Source organism: Lutra lutra, chromosome 16, assembly GCF_902655055.1.
Source record: "Lutra lutra chromosome 16, mLutLut1.2, whole genome shotgun sequence".
Classification (NCBI taxonomy): Eukaryota; Metazoa; Chordata; class Mammalia; order Carnivora; family Mustelidae; genus Lutra; species Lutra lutra.
In genome coordinates, this window is record NC_062293.1 from 20,461,409 (window position 1) to 20,487,065 (window position 25,657).

At 49.0% G+C, this 25,657-nt stretch overlaps 1 protein-coding gene across 3 annotated transcripts in view; it reads left to right on the top strand.

Moving 5' to 3' along the window:
* The window catches only part of ACLY (ATP citrate lyase), a 42,665-nt gene extending 17,625 nt beyond the window's left edge, over positions 1-25,040 (top strand). Inside the window, exons 14-29 of one of the 3 annotated variants that reach the window (XM_047708618.1) lie at positions 978-1,007; positions 3,510-3,651; positions 3,905-4,073; positions 6,902-7,006; positions 7,814-8,010; positions 11,029-11,110; positions 11,772-11,882; positions 16,162-16,289; positions 16,907-17,000; positions 19,297-19,451; positions 20,724-20,874; positions 21,075-21,218; positions 22,169-22,282; positions 22,648-22,730; positions 23,029-23,105; positions 24,057-25,040. In XM_047708618.1, coding sequence (XP_047564574.1) covers positions 978-1,007; positions 3,510-3,651; positions 3,905-4,073; positions 6,902-7,006; positions 7,814-8,010; positions 11,029-11,110; positions 11,772-11,882; positions 16,162-16,289; positions 16,907-17,000; positions 19,297-19,451; positions 20,724-20,874; positions 21,075-21,218; positions 22,169-22,282; positions 22,648-22,730; positions 23,029-23,105; positions 24,057-24,151 — 1,877 coding nt within the window. In that variant the 3' untranslated portion in view covers positions 24,152-25,040. Of the gene's footprint in view, positions 1-977; positions 1,008-3,509; positions 3,652-3,904; positions 4,074-6,901; positions 7,007-7,813; positions 8,011-11,028; positions 11,111-11,771; positions 11,883-16,161; positions 16,290-16,906; positions 17,030-17,139; positions 17,366-19,296; positions 19,452-20,723; positions 20,875-21,074; positions 21,219-22,168; positions 22,283-22,647; positions 22,731-23,028; positions 23,106-24,056 lie in introns of those variants that run through there. The other 2 variants (XM_047708619.1, XM_047708620.1) reach the window with 2 other exon arrangements.
* Positions 25,041-25,657: the final 617 nt, after the last annotated feature.

The following is a 25,657-nucleotide window of genomic DNA, read 5'->3' on the forward strand; positions in this document are numbered from 1 at the left end:
ACTTGTGGGCCCTCCCCGCTGCCCCCACCCCGGTCCACCTGCCCTGTCCAGGCCCTACAGGGGCACTGGAACAGGGTTGGGGCTTTGCTGTGAGAGTGGGCGTGGCAGATGGGCTTAAATGGACGTGAGGACATGAAGACTCAGGCCTTCCTAAGCCTTCCCAGAAATACCCGGAGGTGGCGAGGCCCTCCAGACTCCGCTTCTCAGTGGAGAGCAGGAGCCCAGAGCTGGGACGGCAGAGCAAGCGCCCATGTGGTAGTTCCACGGGGTAGTTCCTGCCCATCGCACCTTCTGGGGTACTTCTGAAGCCCCCCTGCCCTTTCTTTGAGCCCACCGTAAGAACCCATGTTGATAACCCGCCCATCTGCATGTTGCCTTCCCTGTCAGGGAGGTCAGGTCTGCGCCCTCTGGTTTGTCAGACGTGACCCCTGCCAGCTGGTCCTTGCAGCCGGGGTGAGATAATAGGTGTTGATCCGCACAGGGCTGGTGCAGACAGCGTGTGCTTGAGGCATTTTGTGAACTAGCTCCACGGGCTCCGGGCACTCGAGATTGTAAGCTGTTTCTCAGCTACCAACTTTGTTTCCAGCACAGGGACAGACCACAGTGACCTAATCATCTTACTCTGCTTCATGGGGACCAGCAGGGGGCTTGGCTTTATGAGGGTGGGGTCTGGCCAGCTGCCCCTCCAACCAGGCTGGGGGCCTCTGGTCTTCAGCAACCCCTCCAGGCCTTCTTGCCTCTCCTGCCCCCTCTCTGGCCCTTTGGCCTTTTGCCCTTTCTTGCTTCTGCTCTGCCGATCAGTGCTCTCTTCTCTTCTGTTGGCTTCACTCCTGTCTGTTGTGAAATAGATGAGAGACAGTGAGGGCATCAGCCCTGTGAGGCTTGTCCTTGGGACCCTTCCCTCTTCCCACCCTCTCCCTCCAAAGCCTCCAGCCTCCAGCAGGTGACTCAGCTGCCTTGGTCATTTTCTTTGACAGATTCAGTCCCAAGTCCAAGATCCCTGCAAGGTAGGATGCCCCCACCCCGCCCCAGCTCTGTGTGTGGCTTTGTTAGTGGGTTCTGGTATTTACTGTGTGCTTTGTTTCCCCTCCCAGTCCTAGTCTTTGCTCTCTCTCGCTTTCCCACCCCTGCTTAGTCGCTCCCACCCCTACTCAGCACTCTCCTGGCCAGCTGTCTCCGGCTCCACACTCCGGACAGGACAGGGTACGGAGCTCGGGAGCAAGAACCAGGCCCACAGCCTTGGAGAGTGGAGTGGTGCCTGCTGAGGGGGAGGAGCGTCATGGGAAGGAGGGAGCCATGGAAGCTGAAGGGGGAGTGGCAGCCTCAGCCCTCTGGGATTCCCATCTGGGTCTCAGGGTCTCTACTTTTTTTACTTTTCCCACCTAGCCTCAGCACTGCGTCCTCATCCCTGAGCTCTTCGTGTCAGCAGCAGGTTGACTTCTCTGGGTTTTGGGTGGAAGACAGGCTAGACAAGTCAAGGAGAGAGGTAGAAGTCCGGATGCATGTGCCAGAAATCTGTAGAGGGGATCTGGGCGTTGGTGTAGGAGGTCACTGCTTACACGAGGGACGTTTGCTGTGCTCACTCATATTCACGCAAACACATGCCCCCCACCCCACCCCAAAAGCATCAGGGCTTCCACTTAACTTTTTGACATTCACAGCTGTGGGAGGATTTTCCCTGGCAGAGGAGAAGCTTCTGATGATGACCTTTGATCCCTTGCTAAGGGGAAGGGAAGGGGCAGCTAGGATAGGATAGGATATCCCCCTAGAAAGTCCAGGAATGCAGCACTCTCACTATTTGCCTTTGATCCCTATTTCCTGTCTCTGGAAAGATCCTTTGTAACCTGAAAGACCAGAGCTGAGGCTGAGCCCTGTGCCAAAAGAACGGGGGCCTACCCTGTTCTGAGAGCTCTTCCACCCACAGGCTGGGGTTCTCTTACTGTCAGTCCCTGACCCAGCAGAGGAGCCTGGTAGGGGACGTTAGCCCCGCTGCTGGTGTGCTGAGGAGGACGGCCTTCGGCTCTGCCATCTTTGTGCTCAGGAAGGACCACTCTTGAGTTCTGCCCTTTTCGTGCTGGAGGTGTGCGCGGGCTTGTGGAGACTGCAGAAACTTTGTCCCGTTTCTGTACTCTCTGGGGTAGACAGATGCAGGTTTGTGTGCTTACTCAATTCTGACTTTGGGAGGCTCCCCCGAGGGTGAGGAGAGAAGCCAGGCCCTTCTGGCTTGTATCCCGCCCTCCTCTCTGGTACAGTTAAGCTGCATCGTAATTTACTATATAATCTGGCTCTGATGCTAGGTGACAGGACCTCCGTCATCTGGCATCTCTGAGCTTCATGTTCTGGGGCCTGGGAAGCGAGGGTACTGGATTAGGTGGCTATCTTTGTTCTGTGATCTCATGTCTCCTGAGAACCCAGATGGGTCTGGTGATGGCAAGTCCCAGGTATTTGGAAGAGCAGGAGCCCTCTGGTATGAGAAGCTTACAGCTGAGAGGGAAGAAGCAAACCTGTGTAGAGATGAGAACCCTGCATGCCTTGGGAGAGTGAGCTCAAATTTATTCAATCAGACCTTGAACCTGATTAGCCAAGCCTGCACTAGTACACTAGGTTAATTAATACCAGATGGCCCCTGAGCTCAGGGCCTTGTTCTCTTTGAAGGAGCTGAGAACCTCCCCCTGGGCTACTTCCCTCCAGCGACTTGCAGGGAATGGGAGGGACGGGTCACCTGTCTGCAGGGTGGTGAAGAGACCTTTCCCTTCAGGCTGCGCAAGCACTTCTGAGAGCTCTTCTCCCCCCTTCTTTTACCTCTCACTCTTCTGCCTGCTGGAGAACTGCCCAAGAGCCTTGTTCTGAGCAGGAGAGGGCCACCTGCTAGAGGGAGGCGGGCAGGAGGGTGGGGACAGCGCAGAAAATGATGGGAGGGTGCCACGAAGCCAGTGCACTCAGTCCAGAACCTCAGGTAGAAATAAGGCTGCAGCCAGCCTTTTCTGTGGACCTACACTGACCTAGAATCCTGAGGATTCTGATCCTGACCCGAGCTGGATTACATCCAGATTTAGAGGTGATGATTGTCAGATTGTTTCAAGTCGTGTGGCCACCAGACGGGAGTGCTTGATGTTTTTTGTTGATCAAGCCTAATTGATCATCTGTGTGTAAGCAAAATGCTGGTTACGTGCCTTTCCTGTGAGGCGGAGCAGGTCCTGTAGGGATTCTCCACCTGTGGTGGGTCTTTTCTCTTCACGGGAGTGCTTTCTGTGTTCACTGCCAGCTCCTTACCAGCTAGGCAGGTCCTCTTAGCTTTCTTTGCTCTCTCTGCCACCTCTTTGCCAAGAAACCAGGGCACTCTATCCCCAGTTCTCAGAGTCCCAGCCTCTTGACGTCCCTTTGCCGTGATGATGAGCTCCTTTCCCTAGACCGGGCGTGGAGGGGTGTGGCAGCCCCTGCCGGTCTCCGGGGAGTGTGTGTCTCCCAGGAGTGTGTGTTCTGGGACTTGCTGTGTCTTTGCCCACCAGGAAAGAGTGCCACCCTCTTCAGCCGCCACACCAAGGCCATCGTGTGGGGCATGCAGACCCGGGCTGTACAGGGCATGCTGGACTTCGACTACGTCTGCTCCCGGGACGAGCCTTCAGTGGCCGCCATGGTGTACCCTTTCACGTGAGTCCCACCACGGCCAGAAGCTGGAGATGGCTGCCATGGGGGGTTTTCTCAGCTCCTCTCCCTCACTAAGACAGACCCCAGGGGAGCCAGCAAGATTATCCCCTTTGCTGGGGATCCATATTCCTGGGGTATCTGCTTCCCACACGTGGGACCCCATCTTTCTACCTTTTAGATGAAGCTCCTCCCCTCAGCTTCCCTCTCCCCAGCCCTGACAGTTTGGGGGTATCCTGACCCGCTTCTTTTCTCACAGTGGGGACCACAAGCAGAAGTTTTACTGGGGTCACAAGGAGATCCTCATCCCTGTCTTCAAGAACATGGCTGATGCCATGAAGAAGCACCCAGAAGTAGACGTGCTGATCAACTTTGCCTCTCTCCGCTCAGCCTATGATAGTACCATAGAGACCATGAATTATGCGCAGGTAGGTCAGTGGGTACTGGGGTGGGGGAAGCAGGGGAAGTTCCTGAGTGGTGTCTGCTGGCACTGCCCCCCCCCCCCGGGACAAAGGGGTTGGCACTCAGGACTGGCCAGTGGTGTGGGAGAAGGTCATTGGATACACTCGCTCTTTAGAAGGTAGGATGATAACTGAGGGCAGGCAGGCTGGCCAGGGCAGCTTACCTAGGCTCACAGAGTCCATTCAGTATCCTCTTCCCCCACCAGGTCCTCCCTGTGCCGCTAAGACCGGCTTTCTCAACAGAATCAAAAGCAATTTCTTTTATTTTTTTTTAAGATTTCATTTATTTATTAGACCGATCACAAGTAGGCAGAGTGGCAGGCAGAGAGAGATGGGGAAGCAGGCTCCCCGCTGAGCAGAGGGCCCGACGCAGGGCTCGATCCCAGGACCCTGAGATCACGACCCGAGCCAAAGGCAGAGGCCTAACCCACCAAGCCACCCAGGTGCTCCCAAAAGCAATTTCTTATTATAAAATTATTACATGTCTATTACAGAGGAAACTTAAATACTCTCAAGTAAAAAGAAGAAAAATTGAATACCTCAGTCAATTCCAGTTTCCCAGAGGCACAGTTGCTAACATTTGAATATATCCTTCTGCATTCCTTTTTCTGGTTTTGAACATGTGGGATAACACTGTACGTGACTGGTAGTCTGTTTTCTTCAGTTACTCATTCCACATCCATAAATATTCATTGGCAACATCAGTTTCACCGTTCCAGGTCTTGTGGTGAGCATCTTAAATGGGCATTTGCATATATCCTTAATTATTTCCCCAGAATAAATGTCTGGAAGTCAGACTGCTGCATCAGAACATGCATATTTGAAAGCCTTTCATCCGTCCTGCCCAGGTGCCCTCCAGAAAAGTTAAAGGACATAAACTCCCATCAGTGTTTCAAGAATGCCTGCTTCCCTGTACCCTGGCCAATACTGAATGTTTGCATTTTAAAAACATTTATTTGGGGCGTCTGGGTGGCTCAGTCAGTTAAGAATCTGACTCTTGATTTTGGTTCAGGTCATGATCTCAGGGTTGTGAAATCGAGCCCTGCATTGGGCTCTGTGTTGTTCATAGAGCCTGCTTAAGATTCTCTCTGTCCCTCTCCCTGTGCCCTTCTACCCTTGCTCACCCTCGTGCTCTCTCTCTCTCTCTAAGATAAACAAGCATGTAATTGACAAGTGATAGGCATTCTATTTAATTTGCATATCTTTTTTTAAGATTTTGTTTATTTGAGAAAGAGAGCATTAGAACACAAATGGAGGAGGGGAAGAGGCCAAGGGGGAAGCAGGTTCCCTGCTGAGCAAGGAGCCCATCACAGAGCTCAATCCCAGGACCCCGGGATCATGACCTGAGCCAAAGGCAGATGCTTAAACAGCTAAGCCAGCCAGGTGCCCCTAATCTGCATATCTTTGATTATTAATTAAGATGAGCTTTAAAAAAACATTTATTGACTATATATATATATATATATATATTTTTTTTTTTTATTAAGACTTTATTTACTTGAGAGAGAGAATGTGAGAGCATGAGAGGGAGCAGGGTTGAAGGGGAAAGCAGACTCCCGGCTGAGCAGGGAGCAAGATGTGAGACTCAGTCCAGGGACTCCAGGATCATGATCTGAGCTGAAGGCAGTTGGTAACCAACTGAGCCACCCAGGCGCCCCGACCATTTATATTTTGTAACTTGCTCTCTCTTCCCTTTTTTTTTCCTGTTGAGGTGTTTGTGCTTTTTGTTACTGATTTGTATGCGTCTTTATAGATTAATATACTGCTTTTTCTGTTCAAAATTATTGTCCGATCCCTGACTGGCTTAGTGCAGTATAAGACTGGAGAGTATATACTTGTTTTGCCATCTCCATGAAGCAAAAACAAAAGCATACCTGCTGAACATGAGCTGCCTTTTTATTCTAGAGCAGAGCTTAACAAACTATAGCTTGGGGCCCCTGGGTGGCTCAGTGGGTTAAAGCCTCTGCTTTCGGCTCAGGTCATGATCCCAGGGTCCTGGGATCGAGCCCCGCATCAGGGCTGCTTTCCTTTCTCTCTCTCTGCCTGCCTCTCTGCCTACCTGTGATCTCTGTCAAATAAATTAAAAAAAAAAAAAAATTAAAAAGAAACAACTTATAGCTTAAGGGTCAAACCTAACCCACTGCTTTTATAAATAAAGTTTTAAACACAGCCGTGCTCTGTTCATTTATGTATTGTCCATGGCTGCCTTCATGCTACAAAGGCAAAGGTTAAGTGTTACTGCAAGAGATCACATGACCAGAAAAGCCAGGAAAAGTTTGCTAGTCCCTGGTCTAGAGCGAAAGTTCTGCCCACGCCCACTCCTCCTGGCTTTCTCCCCCAGTCTACTCTCTAGTTTTGGGTGTGGAAGCAGCTCATTTGTGTTCTATACTAACTGTGGGACGTAGACCCTGGGACCCTGCTTTAGGAGTAGGCACCAGGACAGGTGGGGAGAAGGTAGGTCCGAGTCTTGTGAGTTTTTGGATGGGAGGGAATAGAGCCACTTTTGATGGTAGTGGGTTTTCAGAAACATTTGCTCCTGCTTCGTTACTGAGTTTCTGTGGTGTTAACCAATGGAGATTGGCTTTAAATGTCAATACCTCTCTTTTTTGGAGAGGGTTGTAGTAGTCAGGATAGGGACTAGGGACAGAGGCTTATAGGAAGAAGGGGGTTGCATACTGTTAACATTACTTGGTTCTTAGAGCCTGGGAGGGGGCGTGGAAGCTGGGTCCTATAAAGGGCGCCACCTCATTGCTTCATCTGAGGCACAAAGTTAACAGGAAGGGACTGTCCTTTAGATCCGGACCATTGCCATCATAGCTGAAGGCATCCCTGAGGCCCTCACAAGGAAGCTGATCAAGAAGGCGGACCAGAAGGGAGTGACCATCATTGGACCTGCCACTGTGAGTGTCCTTTCTGTAAAGCCCTTTAAGTTCAAGGCTATCTTTCAAAGTTCTGGACCCACAGAAAGCAAACTTGTTGACTGTTCTGTTTCTCTCTTAGGTTGAAAAGATTCAGAGAATACCCCCTGAAAGTCAAGTCTGTTCATATCCAGTTACTTTAAAGGGCTCCCTCCCCAGTTCCTATCACTTTAGGGGGCTTAACTGGAAGATACTATGTGTGTCTGCCCACCTTTGTGCAACCATAGCGTGGTCTTTGATTATTGCTTTAACTGTGAAATGAAGAAGAATCTAGTTAGAGGTTTTATTTGCCCAAAGGTTTTCACATGGAAAGAAGTTGCTCTGAGAGTATTTTGTCGTTGTCTTTCCTTAGTTGTGGCATTAAAGAGTTGTCTGAAGGTCAGATTTTTGAATTAAGCAAAGGGCCTTTCTTTCCTCTCTGAGGCAGGGGCAATGTTGAGTAGAGGTGCACACCTCTGTTTACACTTCTCCTGGGTGCTGTCCCCCTTTTAGAGCAAAGGAGGGGACTTAATCCTGAGTACACATATCCGAATCTGCAGCAGTAAGCCGTGTTTCCCAAGTAAGGTTCTCTTTTTCCTTTGCGTAATGGCTCATGAGGGAGAGATGAGACTCTCCCTAAGCCGGAAGCCTAGTGTGCAAGTGTTAGCTCTCTCAGACCATTTTCTTTCCATCCTGATCAGTTTTGGGGAAGGGAGGTTGAGTAGGTAGTATTGGGCCTCGTGATTTCCCTGAGCTCTGGTCCATCAGGAGCTTACCCTCCCTCCGTGACTGCTGTTTCTGCCCTCACAGGTTGGAGGCATCAAGCCCGGGTGCTTTAAGATTGGGAATACAGGCGGGATGCTGGACAACATCCTGGCCTCCAAGCTGTATCGCCCTGGCAGCGTGGCCTATGTCTCGCGCTCCGGGGGCATGTCCAACGAGCTCAACAACATCATCTCTCGGACCACGGATGGCGTCTACGAGGGCGTGGCCATTGGCGGGGACAGGTGATGGGCGGGGCCAAGGCGGGCCTCCCCAGCTGGGGAGTGGTGGGCTGGGAGAAGTGGGGGGGGGGGGTCGCTGGGTCCTCTAATCTCTGCTCAATGCTGCTGAATAAAGTCCATGAAACAGGACATTTCGGGGCGCCTGGGTGGCTCAGTGGGTTAAAGCCTCTGCCTTCCGCTCAGGTCATGATCTCAGGGTCCTGGGATCGAGTCCCGCATTGGGCTCTCTGCTTGGCAGGAAGCCTGCTTCCTCCAATCGCTCTCTGCCTGCCTCTCTGCCTACCTGTGACCTCTGTCTGTCAAATAAATAATAAAAAAAAACACCAAAATCTTAAAAAAAAAAAAAAAAAACAAAAAAAAAAAACCCAGGACATTTCTACTCTGTTTCAGGAATGACATTGGCATGAGCTCAGAATAAAAAATAGAAAAAGGTGTTTTCAGAATGTTTGGGCTTTGGGGATAATTTTGTTTGTTGTCTGACTTGTGGCCACAGGGAGGCAGCAGAACGCAGCGGTTGTTGGGACTGATTCTGAAATCACAGCAAGAGGGGGCTCTAATCCCCAATTTCTCTGTTGATCAGGGAGGTGTCCTGGGCAGGTCATTTCCTCCGCAGACCCTCCATCATCCTTACAGATCAAATGGGTAAAATCATAGCAGCCACCTCATGGGGTTGTCGCGAGGCTTAAGTGAGGGTAATATTTCTAGAAAGTGGCTAATGCAGGGCCTGCCACTTAGCAAGTACTCAGCAGCTGTTAACTGTAGTCCGTAATAGTGAAAGGAAGAACTGTTTCTCTACTCTCTACCATTACCTCACTGACCCTTCTGGCTGCCAGATGTTGGGATTTTTTTTCCTGTGCCAGGCAGTTCTCCAGTTCTCTGCTGGGTGTCCTATAATGCATTTCAGTTCTGACAGTATCTACCTGGAATTCGTACCAGATCCCCCAGGGGAAGGGCTCAGCCTCATAAGATGCCAGTTGCAAGTCCAGGCTTCCTGTACTCCTGAACAACTGGCTGTATGTTGGGGGTCTCCACACCTCCCTTCTTGAATTTGGTAATTTGCTAGAATGGTTCGCAGAACCCAGGAACAGCCAGAGGAAAGAAACACATATGGCAGGTTATGGGGGACAGGGCGTGGAGCTTCTGTGCTCTCAGTGGGCATGCCACTCTCCCAGCACCGTGGTGTGCTTACTGACCCAAAAGCTCTCTGAACCCCTTTCTTTAGGAATTTTTATGGAGACTTCATTATGTGGGCACGATCGATTATTAATTTAATCTCTAGCCCTTCTCCCCTCCCCAGAGGATGGTAAGTAGGGCTGAAAGTTCCAAGCCTCTGATCATAGCTCAGTCTTCTAGTGACCAGCCCGCATGCAGGAGCTCTGCAGATGCCCACCCAGAGGTGCCTCAGGAGAACAAAAGACCCTTCTGTCACCCAGGAAATTCCAAGGGTTTTAGGAGCTCTGCCTCAGGAACTGGGGGACAGAAACCAAATCCCTATTTCTTTCTGTTTCACAAATAATGTATTCATTTTTTTTGTTAGAGGGAATGGTAATCAGTAGAGTATTATTTTAGAGTAATGCTTACCATTTAATGCCATAATACATGTTAGCCACTGCTGTTTATTATTACCATCGCTCTTTGCCTCAACCAAAAGCTTTTGGGAGAGTGAGTTACCTTGTCCGTCTCCTGCCTCTCCAGTGTCATGTCAGATGGGACTTCCTGAGTGAGGAAGATCTCTCTCCCAGGTCTTGGGGGCTACAGCCTGGGGAACCATCGTCCCCAGTGCTCCCTGACAACGGGCTCCAGCTCAAATTAAGTCTGGGCAGTTACACTCTCCCCTTGGGATTTATAATGCTCTTGAAGATCTGTAGAGAAGCATTCTTGGCCTTAAACAATCCTATTGTAAAATCTTGTGGCAGGAGAAAGTAAAAAAATATAGGGGAACCTTGAACAACCTAGGTTTGAACTGTACGGATTCGTTATATATGGATTTGTTAATCCTTATGGCTTTGTTAATCACATTCCCTTTTCTCTAGCTTACTTTAGCGGGAGAACACAGTGTATAATGTGTATAACATACAAAATACATGAATCGACTACTGCTGTTATCTGTACGGTGCTGGCCAACAGTAGGCTCTCAGGAGTTACGTTTTTGGGGAGTCATAGTTATACTTGGATTTTTGAGTGCATGTGGTGGGGATTGATGACCCTCACAACGTTCAAGGGTCAACTGTGTGTGCAGGTCCTATGTCTAGACCCAGCAACAGCCTGTCAGTCCTGGGACATCGGTTGGCACGCTGTATTATCTATTGCTGTGTTAAAAAGAAAGAAAAAAAAAAGTCACGCAAGCCAGGTGATTTCAAACTATGATAGGACATCTGTCCCCATAGTTTCTGTGCATCAGGAGTTGGGGGTGGCGCAGGTAGGCACTTGGGGCTCGCGAGGGATGGGCCACAGCAAGGTGTTCGCTGGCCACAGGGCCAGTGTGGCTCAGGGCTACCCGAGGCTCAACGTGGCCCATCCACAGGCTGGCGGGGGCTTTCTCGGGGCTTCTCCAAGGGCTGCTCAGTGTCTTCAGGACATAGCGGCCAGCGCCCCCCAGGGGCAGCGGTTCAAGAGAGAGTGCCAGACAGAAACTGTTCTTTGTATATCCCTGCCTGGAAGCCATTGTCAGAGAATCACTTCTGCCCCGTTTTGTTTATGAGGAACGGATCGTCTGTCTGACCCATATGCAAGTGAGGCGTGAGGTTCCGCCTCGTTAAAAGAATTTGCAGCCATATTTTAAAGACCCCACACGTGTGCTCTATAAGCATCTCTTACTGTCAAGCAAACCTCCCCCTCATCCTCTCCTTCCCTTGTGCTTCATATTTTACCCCCCCCACACACACACACACTTGAGCCATCTCTGGGCCCTCACTGGCCACCTACACTCACGAGAAGCCTCATGTGTTCCTGGTAGCTTCCTACAGCTGTACCTGCACATCCGCAGGCCTCCCGATCCCATGTGTTCTCTGCTCTCACCAGGTACCCCGGCTCAACATTCATGGACCATGTGCTCCGCTACCAGGATACTCCAGGAGTAAAAATGATCGTGGTTCTTGGAGAGGTGAGTTTTGGTTTGTTTTTATTTTATTTTATTTTATTTTTCTGACTCTAAAAGTAATGTGTGATCTCCGTTTTTGTTTTGTTTTTTTTAATGCATGCATTTTGGTTATATATGACTTAATGTGCCAGTCGCTGGTAATCCCGCTCCCTACACTCTGGGGCATAGAGGCCATCGCTGTTAACACTGCCATGTCTGTTCCCGAAAAACTTCTTGACTCTTGGTGGCGAAAGATACTCTAGGACCAATTAAGAAGCTGCTCCGGGATGACCTTGGTCTCTTGGGCAGTGCACAGCTGGAGCAAGAAGTGCACTTTTTTCAGTTTGGGAGAGTCTTATAACCCCATTCCTTGCTTGCGCACCTGAGCAGGTCTGATCCAAAATCATCGTATACCCTTAGATGGGGGAGGGGCGTCCCAGGGACTCCAGAGGATACCCACTCCCCGGTTATAGTTCTCCCTTGCATCCTGTCTTAGTCCTGCAGGCTCTTATTTGGCCAGCGCCCATGTGTCTTCATCTTTTAGCTAAGTTGTAATTCGGGACTCCTGGAGCCTCTGACCCCTGCCTGACTCGCGCAGATTTTCCAGCGCCAGTGCTGCCCACAGCAACTCGGGACCTGGTTCCACTGACTTAGGGGCTTTTTCTTATTCCCTGTTCCTTGGCAGATAGGGGGCACTGAGGAATATAAGATCTGCCGGGGCGTCAAGGAGGGCCGCATCACCAAGCCCGTGGTCTGCTGGTGCATCGGGACCTGTGCTACCATGTTCTCCTCTGAGGTACAGCCCGGGCGGGTCGCTCCTGGCTGGGTGGACCGGCGGGGGGGGGGGGGGGGGGCATTCGAGGTGAGCCGTGTGGTCCCCTGGTTAAGCAGCTCGTTCCTCCGATGCACATTTATTACTCCCTGCGTTCCTGTAATATCCAGCTGGGACCCTGCTTTCTAGGAGGGTAAGTCCACTGGAGGGCGGGGGGCAGCCATCAGCAGGTGAAGGCCAGGACAAGGCTCTGAGTTCCTGCTTGGAGCCGCCACACTTCTGTCCGGAGGAGCTGAGATGGCTCCACAGGGAAGGTGAGGCCTGTGCTGCATCCGAGGTCTGAGAAGGGGTTTGCTGTGCAAAAGGGAGGTGGAGAAGGAAGAGGACACATGCCAGGTGCAGAGCTGGGGAGGGGCTGTAGAAGAAAGCCGGGTTTGTTCCGGACGGGAAAGTGCCCGGAGCCCTACAGTGAGCACAGCAAGGACGGGCAGCCAGTACAAACACTCTCCAAGTCACCTGCTCCTGCTGGGTATGGCCCGTCAGGCCGCAGCCCCAGGACTCCAGCTTAGAGGACCCTCTGTCTTGGAGATGGCCCATCAGTGGTGGTGAAATCGGGGTAGCAAAGACTTGTCACCTATCAGTGATCAGTAGAGGGGGCAGGCTCTGAGGGGGAGGGCTTGTACAGGCAGTGTGTGTGCTGTGTACGGATGAGGACAAGACTAGGCCGTGAGGCTTCCCGCAACTGTGCCGATCCCTTCGCTGAAGCCCACACCCTTCCTGCCAGTGAGCCTGTCACCCTGTTCTTTCTCCCTGCACTGCCTGCCTTGCCCGCTGAGATTCCTACCCCCCTCACGGTGGCCGTATTTGTGCCCTCCTTTGAACCAACAGTTCTGTTTCTACAGATTTACTCGAGGGGGTCTACGTGCGAAAATATTTCAAAGTGTGGGTGCAAGGATACCTGTGATATTGTTGTGGCAGAAAATGGAACAACCCAAATGCGGGTCAGAAGGTGTTTGTCATCACGACACAGACAGGCAGTAGAAAACCCAGCAGGCAGGAGAGCGAGGTGCAGCTTGACATGTTTAAAAGTTTAAGTTATATTAAAGAAACGGGATGCGGTAATGTGATTTTATGTAATAATTATGTATGTATTTTTTTTTTTTTCCCAAGTAAGTAAAAGGAGAGGAGCGGGTTACGGAATTGCGCCCATCCCTCAGGCATGACCTCTGCTGTCACAGACTAGAATCAGGTCTTGGTGGATCTGTGTGACCAGGGCAAGTCCTTTGGCCTCTCTGTGCCTCAGCTTCCTGGGCATGATTGAGGATTGTTGTGGGGCTCACATAAGAAAGTAATGGGAAAGGTCCTGCACCCATAGGCTTAGCAAATGCTCCTTTCCATTCTCCAATTCACTGATTCCATGAAGCTCTTCCTGATTCTCTTTCTTCTTGACTGCTCTCCCCTCCGCCTCAGCAGCCATAAATATTATGTCCCTCCCCCTGCACTGTTTCTCTTAATCAGCTCTGCATTACTAGCCCTCCACCTCCACCCCCCTGCTATGCTGAGGACATTTCCCAGCAGGGCAAGGACCTTGCTCTTCTGTTTCTGGCTGTGCGCCCATCATCACCCCAGGGATGAGACAGGTCCTCAAGGTGTTTTTTGTTTTTCAATTAATTTAAAACATTATAGAATTTCAAGCATACACAAATGTAGTGGAGTACAGTGACTGCCCAGCTAATAAGGATTTTTGATTTCTTAAATAGGTCACATGACCTTGCAGAACTTTCTCCCCTATAGAGGAGGTAAGATAGTTTTGCAACAAAATCTCCACCTGTAGGCAAGCAGAGACAGCTCATCAGGAAAACCGAATTAAGAACAGAGCAATGAGGGGCGCCTGGGTGGCTCAGTGGGTTAAAGCCTCTGCCTTCGGCTCAGGTCATGATCCCAGGATCCTGGGATCGGGCCCCGCATCGGGCTCTCTGCTCGGCGAGGAGCCTGCTTCCCTTCCTCTCTCTCTGCCTGCCTGTCTGCCTACTTGTGATCTCTGTCAAATGAAGAAATAAAATCTTAAAAAAAAAAAAAAAAAAAAAAAGAACAGAGCAATGGGAGTAGAGAACAGAGGTATTTGTTAAGGGGGCATTTTTCAGAACTACATTCCACAAAACACTGGTCCTGTAGCATGGGTCAACAAAACAAAAGCAAATCAAAGCAAACAGAAAGGGGAGCTTCTACAAATTAAGAACTTGGAACATAATCTTCCTTTTAAAAATGTTGGTTTTGAGGAGGCGCCTGGGTGGCTTAATCAATTAAGCATCGACTCTTGATTTCAGTTCAGGTCATGATCTCAGTGTCAGGGATCAAGTCCTGTGTTGGGCTCTACACTACTCAGCCCGGACTCTGCTTGTCCCTCTCTCTCTGCTCCTCCTCTTCCTCTCACTCTCTCTCTCACAAATAAATAAATAAATAAAATCTTTAAATTCATTTTGGTTTTAGTGTTGAGGAATCTCAGAGTTAAAGAGACTAGTTTGACTGCCTTGAACCCAGCATTTTCCATGAATTTGAGTACAGAATCTCTTCTCCTTCCCACCCCATCCACCTGTGCAGATCCGGTCCTATAAAGAACGCACTGGGAGCCTCTGCTTGAAAACTTGTGTTTTTCGAGAGTCGCTAACAGAGCAGCGGGTTCCTGACCTTTTAGACAGTTAAGGCCCCTTTGGTTCTATGTAGTGGGTAAGAACCCAGGGAGAAGCCACACTGCCTGGGTTTGGATGCTACCGCAGCCTACCTGTGTGACCTTGGGCAAGTTACATCACCCCTGCGGCATTCTGTTTCCTTTCTCATTGGAAGCAGCCACAGCTTCTGGGAGATGAAGTGAGTCAGGCATGCGGCCAGTGTCCGGATGTAGTGTTACTCAAATAGCTCAGATGTTATTGTCATTACCCACCTCAACCCGCCCTGATCCGGGTTTTGTACCACATCTCATATGCTTAACCTCATTTTCCCCACTGGGTGGCCAAAAAAGACACAGTTACCCTGTAGCTCTCCCCATGGGCTTTCTCTTCCCTAATGCTCCCCTCCTGTAGCCAGTCACCCCATGCCCTTGGATTTAGAGTTCATCTTACTGCATGCTCGGATGGGAGGGGGCAGGTGCTAGTCGGCTCCAGGTGGTCGTTGCCATGTGGGAATAGAGACCTACAGACTTTTTATCTTTCTTATATTTATTAAGATTTATGTACTTTATGGAGGGAGGGGCGCGAAGGAGAGAGAGAATTTCAAACCGACTCCACACAGCATGGCCACGACCCTGAGATTATGACCTGAACTGAAACCAGGAGTCGGACGCCTAACTGACTAAACCCCCGGGTGCCCCTACAATCTGACTCTTTAAAAAGAAGCTAGAAGGGGCTTCTTCTAGGGAGGCTCAGTCAGTTAGCCATCTACTCTTGGTTTCAGCTCAGGTCATGATCTTATGGTTCGGGGATCGAGCCCTGAGGTGGGCTCTACACTGAGCAGAGAGTCTGAGATTGTATCTCTCCTGTCTCTCTCCTGTCCCTCTACCCCTCCCCCTGCTGGTCTCTCTCTCAAATAAATAAATACTTCTTTAAAATAGATAAATCAGGTGGTTAAGCATCTGCTTCAGCTCAGGTCACGATCCCAGGGTCCTGGGATCAAGCCCCACATCCGGCTTCTTACTCAGTGGGGAGCCTGCTTCTCCCTCTCCCTCTGCCTGCTGCTCCCTCTGCTTGTGCTCTCTCTGTGTCAAATAAATAAATAAAATCTTAATAAAAAAAAAAGAAAAAAAGAAAATAGATCGTTAATAAATAAAAGAAAAAGGAGCTAGGAATTTGTATTTTTACATGAATTTTTTTCCTTAAGATTAAACCCATTCTGTAAAAAGCACATACAAGACAGTCAGATCCGTCTGTAAGGTCAGCTCGGCCTAAGGTTGCCAGCGTGTCATTTCACTTCTCACAGTGGCTCACCACTACCTGCTGTTCTCCATCCCACCCCCACCCCTCCTGGCGGCCACAGGGAGATGGGCCGCCAGGCTTTGCGTCCTGGCTCCCCTACACAGCAGCTGTGTGACCCCCAGGAAGCTTCGGTGCTTCGGTCTCTTGGTCTAGAGGTCGAGAGTCATTTGGCATACCTGTTGAGCAAGGCTGCGTGAGGCCTGAATGAAGTGATTCACGTGGAACATGGAGCAGGGTCTGGCCTGCAGTGGGTACCGACGTTCCCAGGAGCCTTTTTTGTCCTCTCCTTTCGGGGTTTTACAAGCCCAGTAAAGCCCCTGCCCTTGGCCTTCCAGGTGCAGTTTGGCCATGCCGGAGCTTGTGCCAACCAGGCTTCGGAAACTGCAGTAGCCAAGAACCAGGCTTTGAAGGAGGCGGGAGTGTTTGTGCCGCCGAGCTTCGATGAACTTGGAGAAATTATCCAGTAAGTGGACTGTGGGGAGGATGCCAGCCTCCGGCTCCCTTTCCATACCCCCCCGCCCCGCGAGGATTGGAGCCTCTGTGACACAGAAGTGTCTGAAATTCCTGGTCCCCTTTAGGTGACGAGTGCAACTGTACAGATGGTCTGAAATCTTTTCTTTCTTTCCAGTTTTTGTTTTATTTTGTTTGTAGACCTGGCCATTCCAGGCCATTCAGACTGGTATTAAAACATGCTCGATTTCTGAGCCTACCTGCTTGGCTGTTCTGTAAATAAGAAATGAGCACAGAAACGGTTAGAAGGTGTCACCTCTGATTGGTAAACTGTTATTGGATAACCCATTGTATCTTCCCATTCCTCCCCTCTGTCTTTCCATAGCCTCTAGATTGCTTTCTGTAAAGCTCTGTGGGGTTAGTCGGTGGGTCTTGGCCAGAACCAGTTTTCCTTCAGTTCTCAGGAATCCAGCTGGTGTAAGGCACTGCCAGGAACGGGGGGAGCGCAGAGCCAAAAAACCTGGAGTTTTGGCGTTGGGTGGAGGAGCATTCCTGGGATGGCTTAGCAGTGCCCAGAAACATAAAAGTCCACATGGCTGTCTTCTTACCTCCCCTTCCCTCCCCAACCAGGTCTGTGTATGAAGATCTTGTGGCCAAAGGAGTCATTGTCCCTGCCCAGGAGGTGCCGCCCCCAACTGTGCCAATGGACTACTCCTGGGCCAGGGTAGGTGCTGCGGAAGCCTCTGAGGGTGGGTGAGGCAGGCTGGGAGGCCAACGGGGTGGGCTTTGAGTTGGCTTGGCTTGAATCCCTGGAAACCTGGTTGCCTTAGGGCAACCCTGTAAATCACTGCTCTGGCCTCCAGACCCTGTCTCCGAGGGCAGCTCTATTCCAAGGGCATCAGAAGAAACCTTGATGATTATTCTTGGATTCCAACTCCTCCTTATGAGCTGGGAGCTTGTGAGCTAGCCCCTTCTGACCAATTCAGGGCCCAAGAGGGTGAAGGGCAGGGTGTCTGTCCCACCAGCCACGTGGCCTGGCCTGGAAACAGGCTGAAAAGAGACAACGTCCCCTAGAGTTGTTTACACTTGATCGAAGGGGAGTCAGGGTGAAGCAGGGAGTCTATCTACTCTGCCTGCTCGTCTCAGCCGCAGAGATGAAAAGCTAATGTTCTTAAGACACAGGAACTCTCTGAAATCAGTTTTTAAAAGACCAGTAGGAAAAATGAGTAGGAAATGGCCTTTCAACATGAAAAAATAAATGCTTAACCTCACTCATAAAAAGGAGCCAAAGCAAAAACTGTGATACCAATTTGCCCCTTTTGGGTCAACAAAGAAAAAAATTCTTTGATAGTATGTTGTGTCTATGTGGGTATAGGGAGACTGGTGCATTTATCTGTTAGTGGGGGGCTGGAACCGGGCACAACCCTTCTGAAAGGCAGTTGGGTAATACCAGATTTAAAAGTACTGGCCCCTGGGGCTCCTGGCTGGCTTGTTGGTTAAGTGTCTGCCTTCAGCTCAGGTCATGATCCCGGAGTCCTGGAATCAAGTCCCATAGCCCGCTTCTCCCTCTCCCTCTGCCCCTCCCTCCTGCTTGTGCGCTTGCTCTCTCTTTCAAATTAAGAAAATTAAAACTTAAAAAAAAATAAAAATAAAAAAGTGCTCACCCCTGGGGCACCTGGCTGGCTCAGTCAGTGGAGCATGTGACTTGATCTTGGGGTCATGACTTCAAGCCCGCTGTTGGGTGTGGAGATTACTATCAAAACAATAAAAACAAAGAGTGCTCACACCTGATGGGATAGCGATTCCATATCTCAAAGCTACTTCAGGGAAACGCTTATGCCTTCACACAACTGTGTTCAAGATTTTTCGAGTTAGGGCACCTGGGTGGCTCAGTTAAGCATCTGCTTTTGGCTCAGGTCATGATCCCAGGGTTCTGGGATCAAATCCCTCATCGGACTCCCTGCTCAGCGGGGAGCCTGCCTCTCCCTCTCCCTCTGCCTGCTGTTCCCCCTGCTCATGTTTCCTCTCTCACTGTCTCTATCAAATAAATCTGTAAAAATTAAAAAAAAAAAATTTCCAGTTAATGGTTATCAGTGGAAGAATGGCCCAAATTGTGGTTTTGTCATATGATGATGTGATACTGTATAGCAGCTAAAGGAATGAACTAGATCTATGTTTGCACCGACTTTCATGGAGCTCAAGTTCATTGAGTAAATAAGAGTATTATGGGACAGTATGTCGTGATTATGAGAAAAATGTATGTATACCAAAACAGTGTTTTGTATTCTCCATGTGTTTTCGTATATGAACAAAAGTAGAGAAAGAAAGGCCAGACAGATGTCCATTAAACTGACAAACATTAAGACGGAAAGGCATTTTTAAATTAAAATCAATAGGGCCCTTTTCTGTAGTGCTTAGTACTGAGATTGCAGAATGTGTGCTCCGGGCTTGGAACACACATATATTATTTAAAAATTCCAAGAAAAAAAAACTTTTTTAAATCTTAAAATTGATAGGGGATAACTGGAGAAATGGGCCTAGGTAGAGTTGGCAATGATGCCCCAATGTGCCCCGGCTCTGGAAGCTAGGAGTTCAACCCAGTCCCTTTCCCTGGCTGAAGGACAGCTTGAGGGGATCCCTTTTTCACACAGCCACATGCCTCCTCCCATTTTGGTGGGGGTTTGGCAGCCGAATGTAGAATGTTAGAAACATTCCCCTTTAGAGTCATTCTTGCATTTCTTAACCAGGTGGCCTTGGGTTGGTTTCTGAGCTTCCTCTCCTCTCCTTAGGACACATTTGTGGGGTGAAAAAGGAACCTGTGGATGGGAGTTGTGGGTGCCCTGGGCATGGCACTCCTATTTTCTACAACCCAAACCAGATAATAAAAGGGCTTTTGTATTTCTTTCTTGGGATGAGTTGGTCTGAGGGTTGCTACTTAGCAGTCAGAATTTAAGACCTACCTGAGACGTGAGTTCTGTGGTCACATTGTGCTGCTCTCCCCTCCCCCTGTCTCTGCTCAGGAGCTGGGCTTAATCCGCAAACCTGCCTCATTCATGACCAGCATCTGTGACGAGCGAGGACAGGAGCTCATCTACGCAGGCATGCCCATCACCGAGGTCTTCAAGGAAGAGATGGGCATTGGCGGGGTCCTTGGCCTCCTGTGGTTCCAGAGAAGGTGAGGTGTGCAGGGTCCTGCCATCTGTGACTCAGAGTTAAGGATTTTCCTCTGACCAGGGAGTGGGGGTGAGCAGTCTTAGGGAATATGTCCAGGATCAATCTTCATGGCCACAGATCAATTGCAAGGCCAGAGGAAAGAGATACCAGCTGTCCCTAGGTCTTCCAAGGACAGAAAGGCCAGTCTCAACTAAGAAGTAGAAAGCAATGACCTCTCAGGGATCTTGGATCAGTCCCTGTCCTTGGTGCTTTTAAAGAAATGAGACAGAGTAAATGTAGGCCTCTTGAGAGAAAGGTCTGGATGGCTCTGGTACGTCAGAGAGTACAGGCCTCACCGAGTTCCTAAACAGGCATGAAGTACCCCGTACTGGGTCCTCTCTTATCAGCCTGTTAGAAAAAATGGGTGTCTCTGCAACTCCCAAACTTAGCCCCTGATTCACAGAGTCCTGGTTTGGGGTGGCGCTGGGCAGAAAGCCAGGTCAAAGTCTTGGTTTGTGTCATGCCCTAAGTTGCAGAGATGGATCTTGGTCTGGCTCTAGGCCCTTCCTGGGAGGAGTTCGCAGGTTGTAACACCTGAGCGGGTTTCCCTGTCTGCTCTTGCATCTCCAGACAGCATTCTTAATCAGAGCGGGGGTTGAACCCTGCAGACCTCTGGGGCGTCCTACCCTGGGAAGGGGACAGTAGTCTCATTTCTCCCTCTGGCACATAGAGGGACGCCACAAATACAGGTTACATTCTCTGGCAGTAACTCAACGCTGAAAGCCAGTGCCTAAAGAAGAATTTTCAAACCATGGCGGCTAACTCTGTTTTAAAAGCAGTATTTGCAGGGCACCTGGGTGGCTCAGTCAGTTAAAAGCCTCTGACTTCGGCTCAGGTCATGATCCTGGGGTCCTGGGGTCCTGGGGTCCTGGGATCAAGACTGGCGTTGGGCTCCCTGTTTAGCAGGGAGTCTGCTTCTTCCTCTCCCTCTGTCCCTCCCCCGACCCCATGCTTGTGCTTGGTGCTCTCTCTCAAATGAATTAACAAATACTGCTTTTAAAGATTTTTTTTTTTTTAATCAACAAGTTAGGAGATGCTCAAGAATCTGCAGGTTTTGCCGTAGGATTGCATGATACAGTATTAGATGTGGGTTGGGAAGTTGCTAACCTCCTTGAACTTATTGAGGGAGGACGGGAGCAAGTAGGAGCTTGGCTCTTCAGGTCAGTGTAGCTCCTGTTCAACTACTCGCCTCTGTTCTGACCCTCCTCTTAGTGCCCCTTTCCTCCCCCTCTAGGTTGCCCAAATATGCCTGCCAGTTCATTGAGATGTGCCTGATGGTGACAGCGGATCACGGGCCAGCCGTGTCTGGGGCTCACAACACCATCATCTGTGCTCGGGCTGGGAAGGACCTGGTTTCCAGCCTCACCTCGGGGCTGCTCACTATTGTGAGTACTGGCATCCTGGGAGGTGAGAACTGCAGGGGACATGTGCCTTTGGCAACATGCACTTGGCCGCCGTGGGGTCCTCGAAGGAGCCTTGGAGTGTCAAACCACATGGCAGGGCAGTTTGGGGCATGCTAGATTGGTCTTTGATGCTGAAGGAGGCTCTTCCAGCTCAGGGCAACGTGGGCTTGCTTGTCCTACAGGGGGACCGGTTTGGGGGTGCCCTGGATGCTGCTGCCAAGATGTTCAGTAAAGCCTTTGACAGTGGTATTATTCCCATGGAGTTTGTGAACAAGATGAAGAAGGAAGGAAAGCTGATCATGGGCATCGGTCACCGAGTGAAATCAGTAAGTTGTGACTCTTAAGGACGAATCTGCAGGTGGATGGTGACGGGACAGCATTGTTCTAGCAGGGAACACCCAGGCTCCTGACTCATAACCTGCACAGCTTTGGCTGTGTTGACAGCTGTCAATGATAAGACAGCTATTTTTCCATTATAATACAGAATGCCCTTAAACAGCTTTGCATGAGGATCAGAGACACTGTTCCTTTCTGAGGAACATTCCACCCAGGCTTTGCAGCCACAGTGACCTCCTCCCTTAGCAAAGAGACATGCTAGCTAAATATGGACTCCAGAAAGGGAACAACCCAAAAGCCTGAATGTGGCAGCAGGGTTCTGACTGTCTCCGAAAGAGGCCCTGCGCTGTGGACTGGAGCAGCGCCTTCTGCTTGGGAGCTGGAGGTCACTGTAGTATTGGGAGTCGGCCGGTGCCTGAACACTGATCAGTTATTGCTGAGCCTGGGTCTCTTAGTAGATGGTGTGGCCCCAAGCATGGCAGGTTCAGGGCTTTCCTTAAAATTGCAGGGGTGCTCTGCTGCCCCACACCAGTAAGTGCTTGCCAGTTGTAAAAAGAACTCTGCTGAACTTTGTCACAGCTTGATGAGGCTGCTGATTAGTGGGCAGCATGGTTAGTGGCCAGAACCGAAGACTTTCGGTGGGAGAGTAGATGAGCACTGGCCCCCTGCTGCTTAAACAGAGGCCGCGGCCTATGGCAAATGCAGTTAACATCTCCAGGTCTCAGTTCCTTGTTGGTGACATAATAGACTTTAGAAACCTTAAGCCCCACAGCAGTGTCATCACCTGTGCTACATGGAATCCGACACGTGGGTCAGGTCCCCGAAACTCACCTTCCGATTGTGATATAGTCATTTGTGTTCGTCTGTGGCGGGAGCCCAGACATGTCTCTTAATAGCGGTATCAGGGTAGGTTCCTCTGTAACTTTGGGTCACTTTCTAGATAAACAACCCAGACATGCGTGTGCAGATCCTCAAGGATTACGTCAAACAGCACTTCCCCGCCACCCCTCTGCTTGACTATGCGCTGGAAGTTGAGAAGATTACCACCTCAAAGGTAAAAGAGAAAATGTCCCTAATTCCCAAATCATAGCCTGTGGGTGCATTACTTGGGGGAAAACAAGAGCCAGCCTACATTTTGATTGTGCAGCCAAAAATCAAACCTGGTTTTCTGGGAAATTCTATTTCTGTTGCACTGCTAAGTCCAGCAGATACATATCCCGTTTCAGCGAGGTGTTGGATCCTCTGCTAGACATTGGGAGTTAAACTGACACTTCCTCTCCTAACCAGCTGGGATGTTTTGGTGGGAGGTTTGTAAATTGTGGTCAGGATCTGTAGTTAGCTTAGTAGTAGTAATTGTGGAAATTTACCAGGAGAAAATGAGAAATAATGATAAGTGCTTTGAATTTTTTGTCTTCCCAGAAACCAAATCTTATCCTGAACGTAGACGGTTTCATCGGCGTTGCGTTTGTAGACATGCTTAGAAACTGTGGGTCCTTTACCCGGTGAGCTCTTAACAATTACTGATGCTTGTAGGAAACTGCTGTTTCCTACCAGCTCTTTTTTTTTTTTCCTTCCAGTTCTAAAAGCCGTGAATACTAATTACAGAGAATACATTAGAAAATATGGAGAGGCATAAAGAAAACAAAAATTATCTCTACTCTTACCACCCAGAGCACCCTTTCTCTGCTTTGAAACCAGAGAGAGCTAGTGTCTCGTTCGAGGGCAGAAGTTGTACTGCCTGTGGGGAGGAGGGCGGTCACGTGAGCCGTTTTAAAACCACAGGTTGATTGTGTGTTACAGGGAGGAAGCTGATGAATATATTGACATTGGAGCCCTCAATGGCATCTTTGTGCTGGGAAGGAGTATGGGCTTCATTGGTGAGTTGGTAGTTGTTGCTGTTATTGAGAATTCAATTTTGGGGGGGAAAAAAGAATTCAATTTGGGGGCACCTGGGTGGCTTAAGTGGGTTAAGCGTCTGCCTTCAGCTCAGATCATGATCCCAGGGTCCTTGAAATCCAAGCCTTCGTGGACTCCCCACTCAACACAAAATGCTTCTCCCTCTCCCTCTGCCCTGCCCCACCATTCGTGCTCTTGTGCTATGCTCGCCCTCTCTCTCTCTCTTGCTCTCGCTCACTCTTCAAATAAATAAAATACTGAAAAAAAAAAAAAAGAGAGAGAAGAAGAAAAATTCAGTTTGGTTTGGTTCCCCCCATGGTTCAGCTGTAACACTTACCTATCTGGCAAGTTTCTATGAGTCACATTATCTCCATCATTGTTCCTAATCCTTCCTTTCTTACTTTAACTTCCCCTTATTCTTTGTTCCTTTGTTCTCGGACAGGACTGACTGCTAGCCCAGGAAAACAGAATGAAATCTAACCGTTGCCTTTTACCCAGGCTGCCATCCACTTATGCAGTGGATCTGGATTTACTTCCTCATTTTTCTTTTTCTTTTTCTTTTTTTTTTTTTTTTTTTTTTTTTTTGGTATTAGGAAGATTTCTTGTCCTTATCCTCTCCCCATTGCCAAACTTTTAACAGACTCAGCAACTCTTAATCAAAAGATGCCTGGGGCACCTGGGTGGCTCAGTAGTAGCGCATCTGCCTTAGTCCCAGATCCTGATCCCAGAGTCCTGGGATCCAGCCCAGAATCAGGTTCTCTGCTCGGCGGGAAGCCTGCTTCTCCCTCTCCCACTCCCACTCCCTCCGCTTGTGTTCCCTCTCTCACTGTCTCTCTCTCTCTCTCTCTCTCTCTCTCTCTCTCTGTTGAATAAATAAATAAATAAATCTTCAAAAAAAAAAAAAAAAAAGATGCCTTTGCTCCATATTTCAGGACACTATCTCGATCAGAAGAGGCTGAAGCAGGGGCTCTATCGTCACCCGTGGGATGATATTTCATATGTTCTTCCGGAACACATGAGCATGTAATGAACCAGGAACCCTGTTGCAGTAAAGTGAAGACAAGAACTCCTCCCCTGGGAAACAAACAGTGTGCAGACAGCTGGCACGGGAGCTTGCTCTAGGATGGGCCTGGAATGTCAACAGCCACGGTGTACAGGCACTGAAGACAGCCACAGGCTAGCACTGTTCAGTCCACACAAAGAAGCTTAGTATTTTTTTTATAAGCATAGAAATAAAAACCAAGCCAATAAATTGTGACTTTTGCTCTGCTACATGCTGTATTTATTACATGGAAGCATCTAAGCACTGTGTAAGGATCGTGTTTTTCCTCATTGTAAGGTGTTATGATGTTGCTTTCTTTTTTCCATTAGCTAAAAAAAAAAAATTTTCCCCCCTTGGAGGAAGGGAATGAAACTTTTAAGACATCAAGATACCGTCAGTTGAAAGCATCCCTAATGTCTTATTTTTCCACTTTCCTTTCTTCCTCATATAACCCGAAGAGCATTGTGTTAATCTGATTTTTAAAGATCTTTTTATGTGTTACGTGTTAAGGGTTTGTTTGGTATCTCACTGAAATGTACATTGCAGACCAAACTCTGCTTATGTCAGCGGGATGGGACCATTGCATCCTTAGCCATTGTCAAAAAATACGTGGAGTGGTAATTTAAAATGTAAAGTTGTAACATACATATGTTTAAAACAAATGCAAAGCGAAAAGCTGTGAAATGTCTTGTGTCTTTCGTTCTCTGTATTTATGCAGTTGTTTTATCGGTCTGTTACTGAAGTGTGGGTTCAAGGACTCATCTCCAGCCCATTGGCATCTGTAATCCACCAAGATTCTGGCAGCTGCCACCTCTGTCTCTTCTCTGTATTACCAGTTTGGTTTCAATAAACTATCAGTAACAATGAAGACACACTACTGACTCATGTCCTCCATATCCTTTCTTCTGTATTCCTTTGAACTATACAGTTTTCTACATGTCATTTTTAAAAATGTTCATCCACCTCTTCATACATACACACACATAGACACAGAAAGAAAGAACTAATCAAAACATTAGCTTCAAAGAAAACCCGTTAAGGGGGTTCCTGGCTGACTCAGTCAGTGGAGCATGGGACTTAATCTCAGGGTTGTGAGTTCAAGCCCAGGTGTAGAAATTACTAAAAAAAAAAAAAAAAAAAAAAAAAAAAGTGAATATGAAATTTAAAAACAAAACAAAAACCCTATCTTCTCCCCTAAATCTGTACCTCTCCCTTTCTCAGTGAAGAGGAACCAAAGCTCTTCCCAGATACTCAAGGCAAAGAGAGTCATCCTTTCCTCCACTTCTCTGGTTGCCACCTCCTATGGTTTTATCCTCTGATCCATCCATATCTGGTCTAACTAGTGCCCCTAGTGCCACTTTTTCATTGTTTCGTGATATCTTAAAACACTCATCTGATTGAGCCACTCCCTTGCTTAACCCCCTGAAGTGGCTTCTATTCATCTTTTTAACAAGTATGTATGCAACAGTAACTATGGATTACTACGTAAAA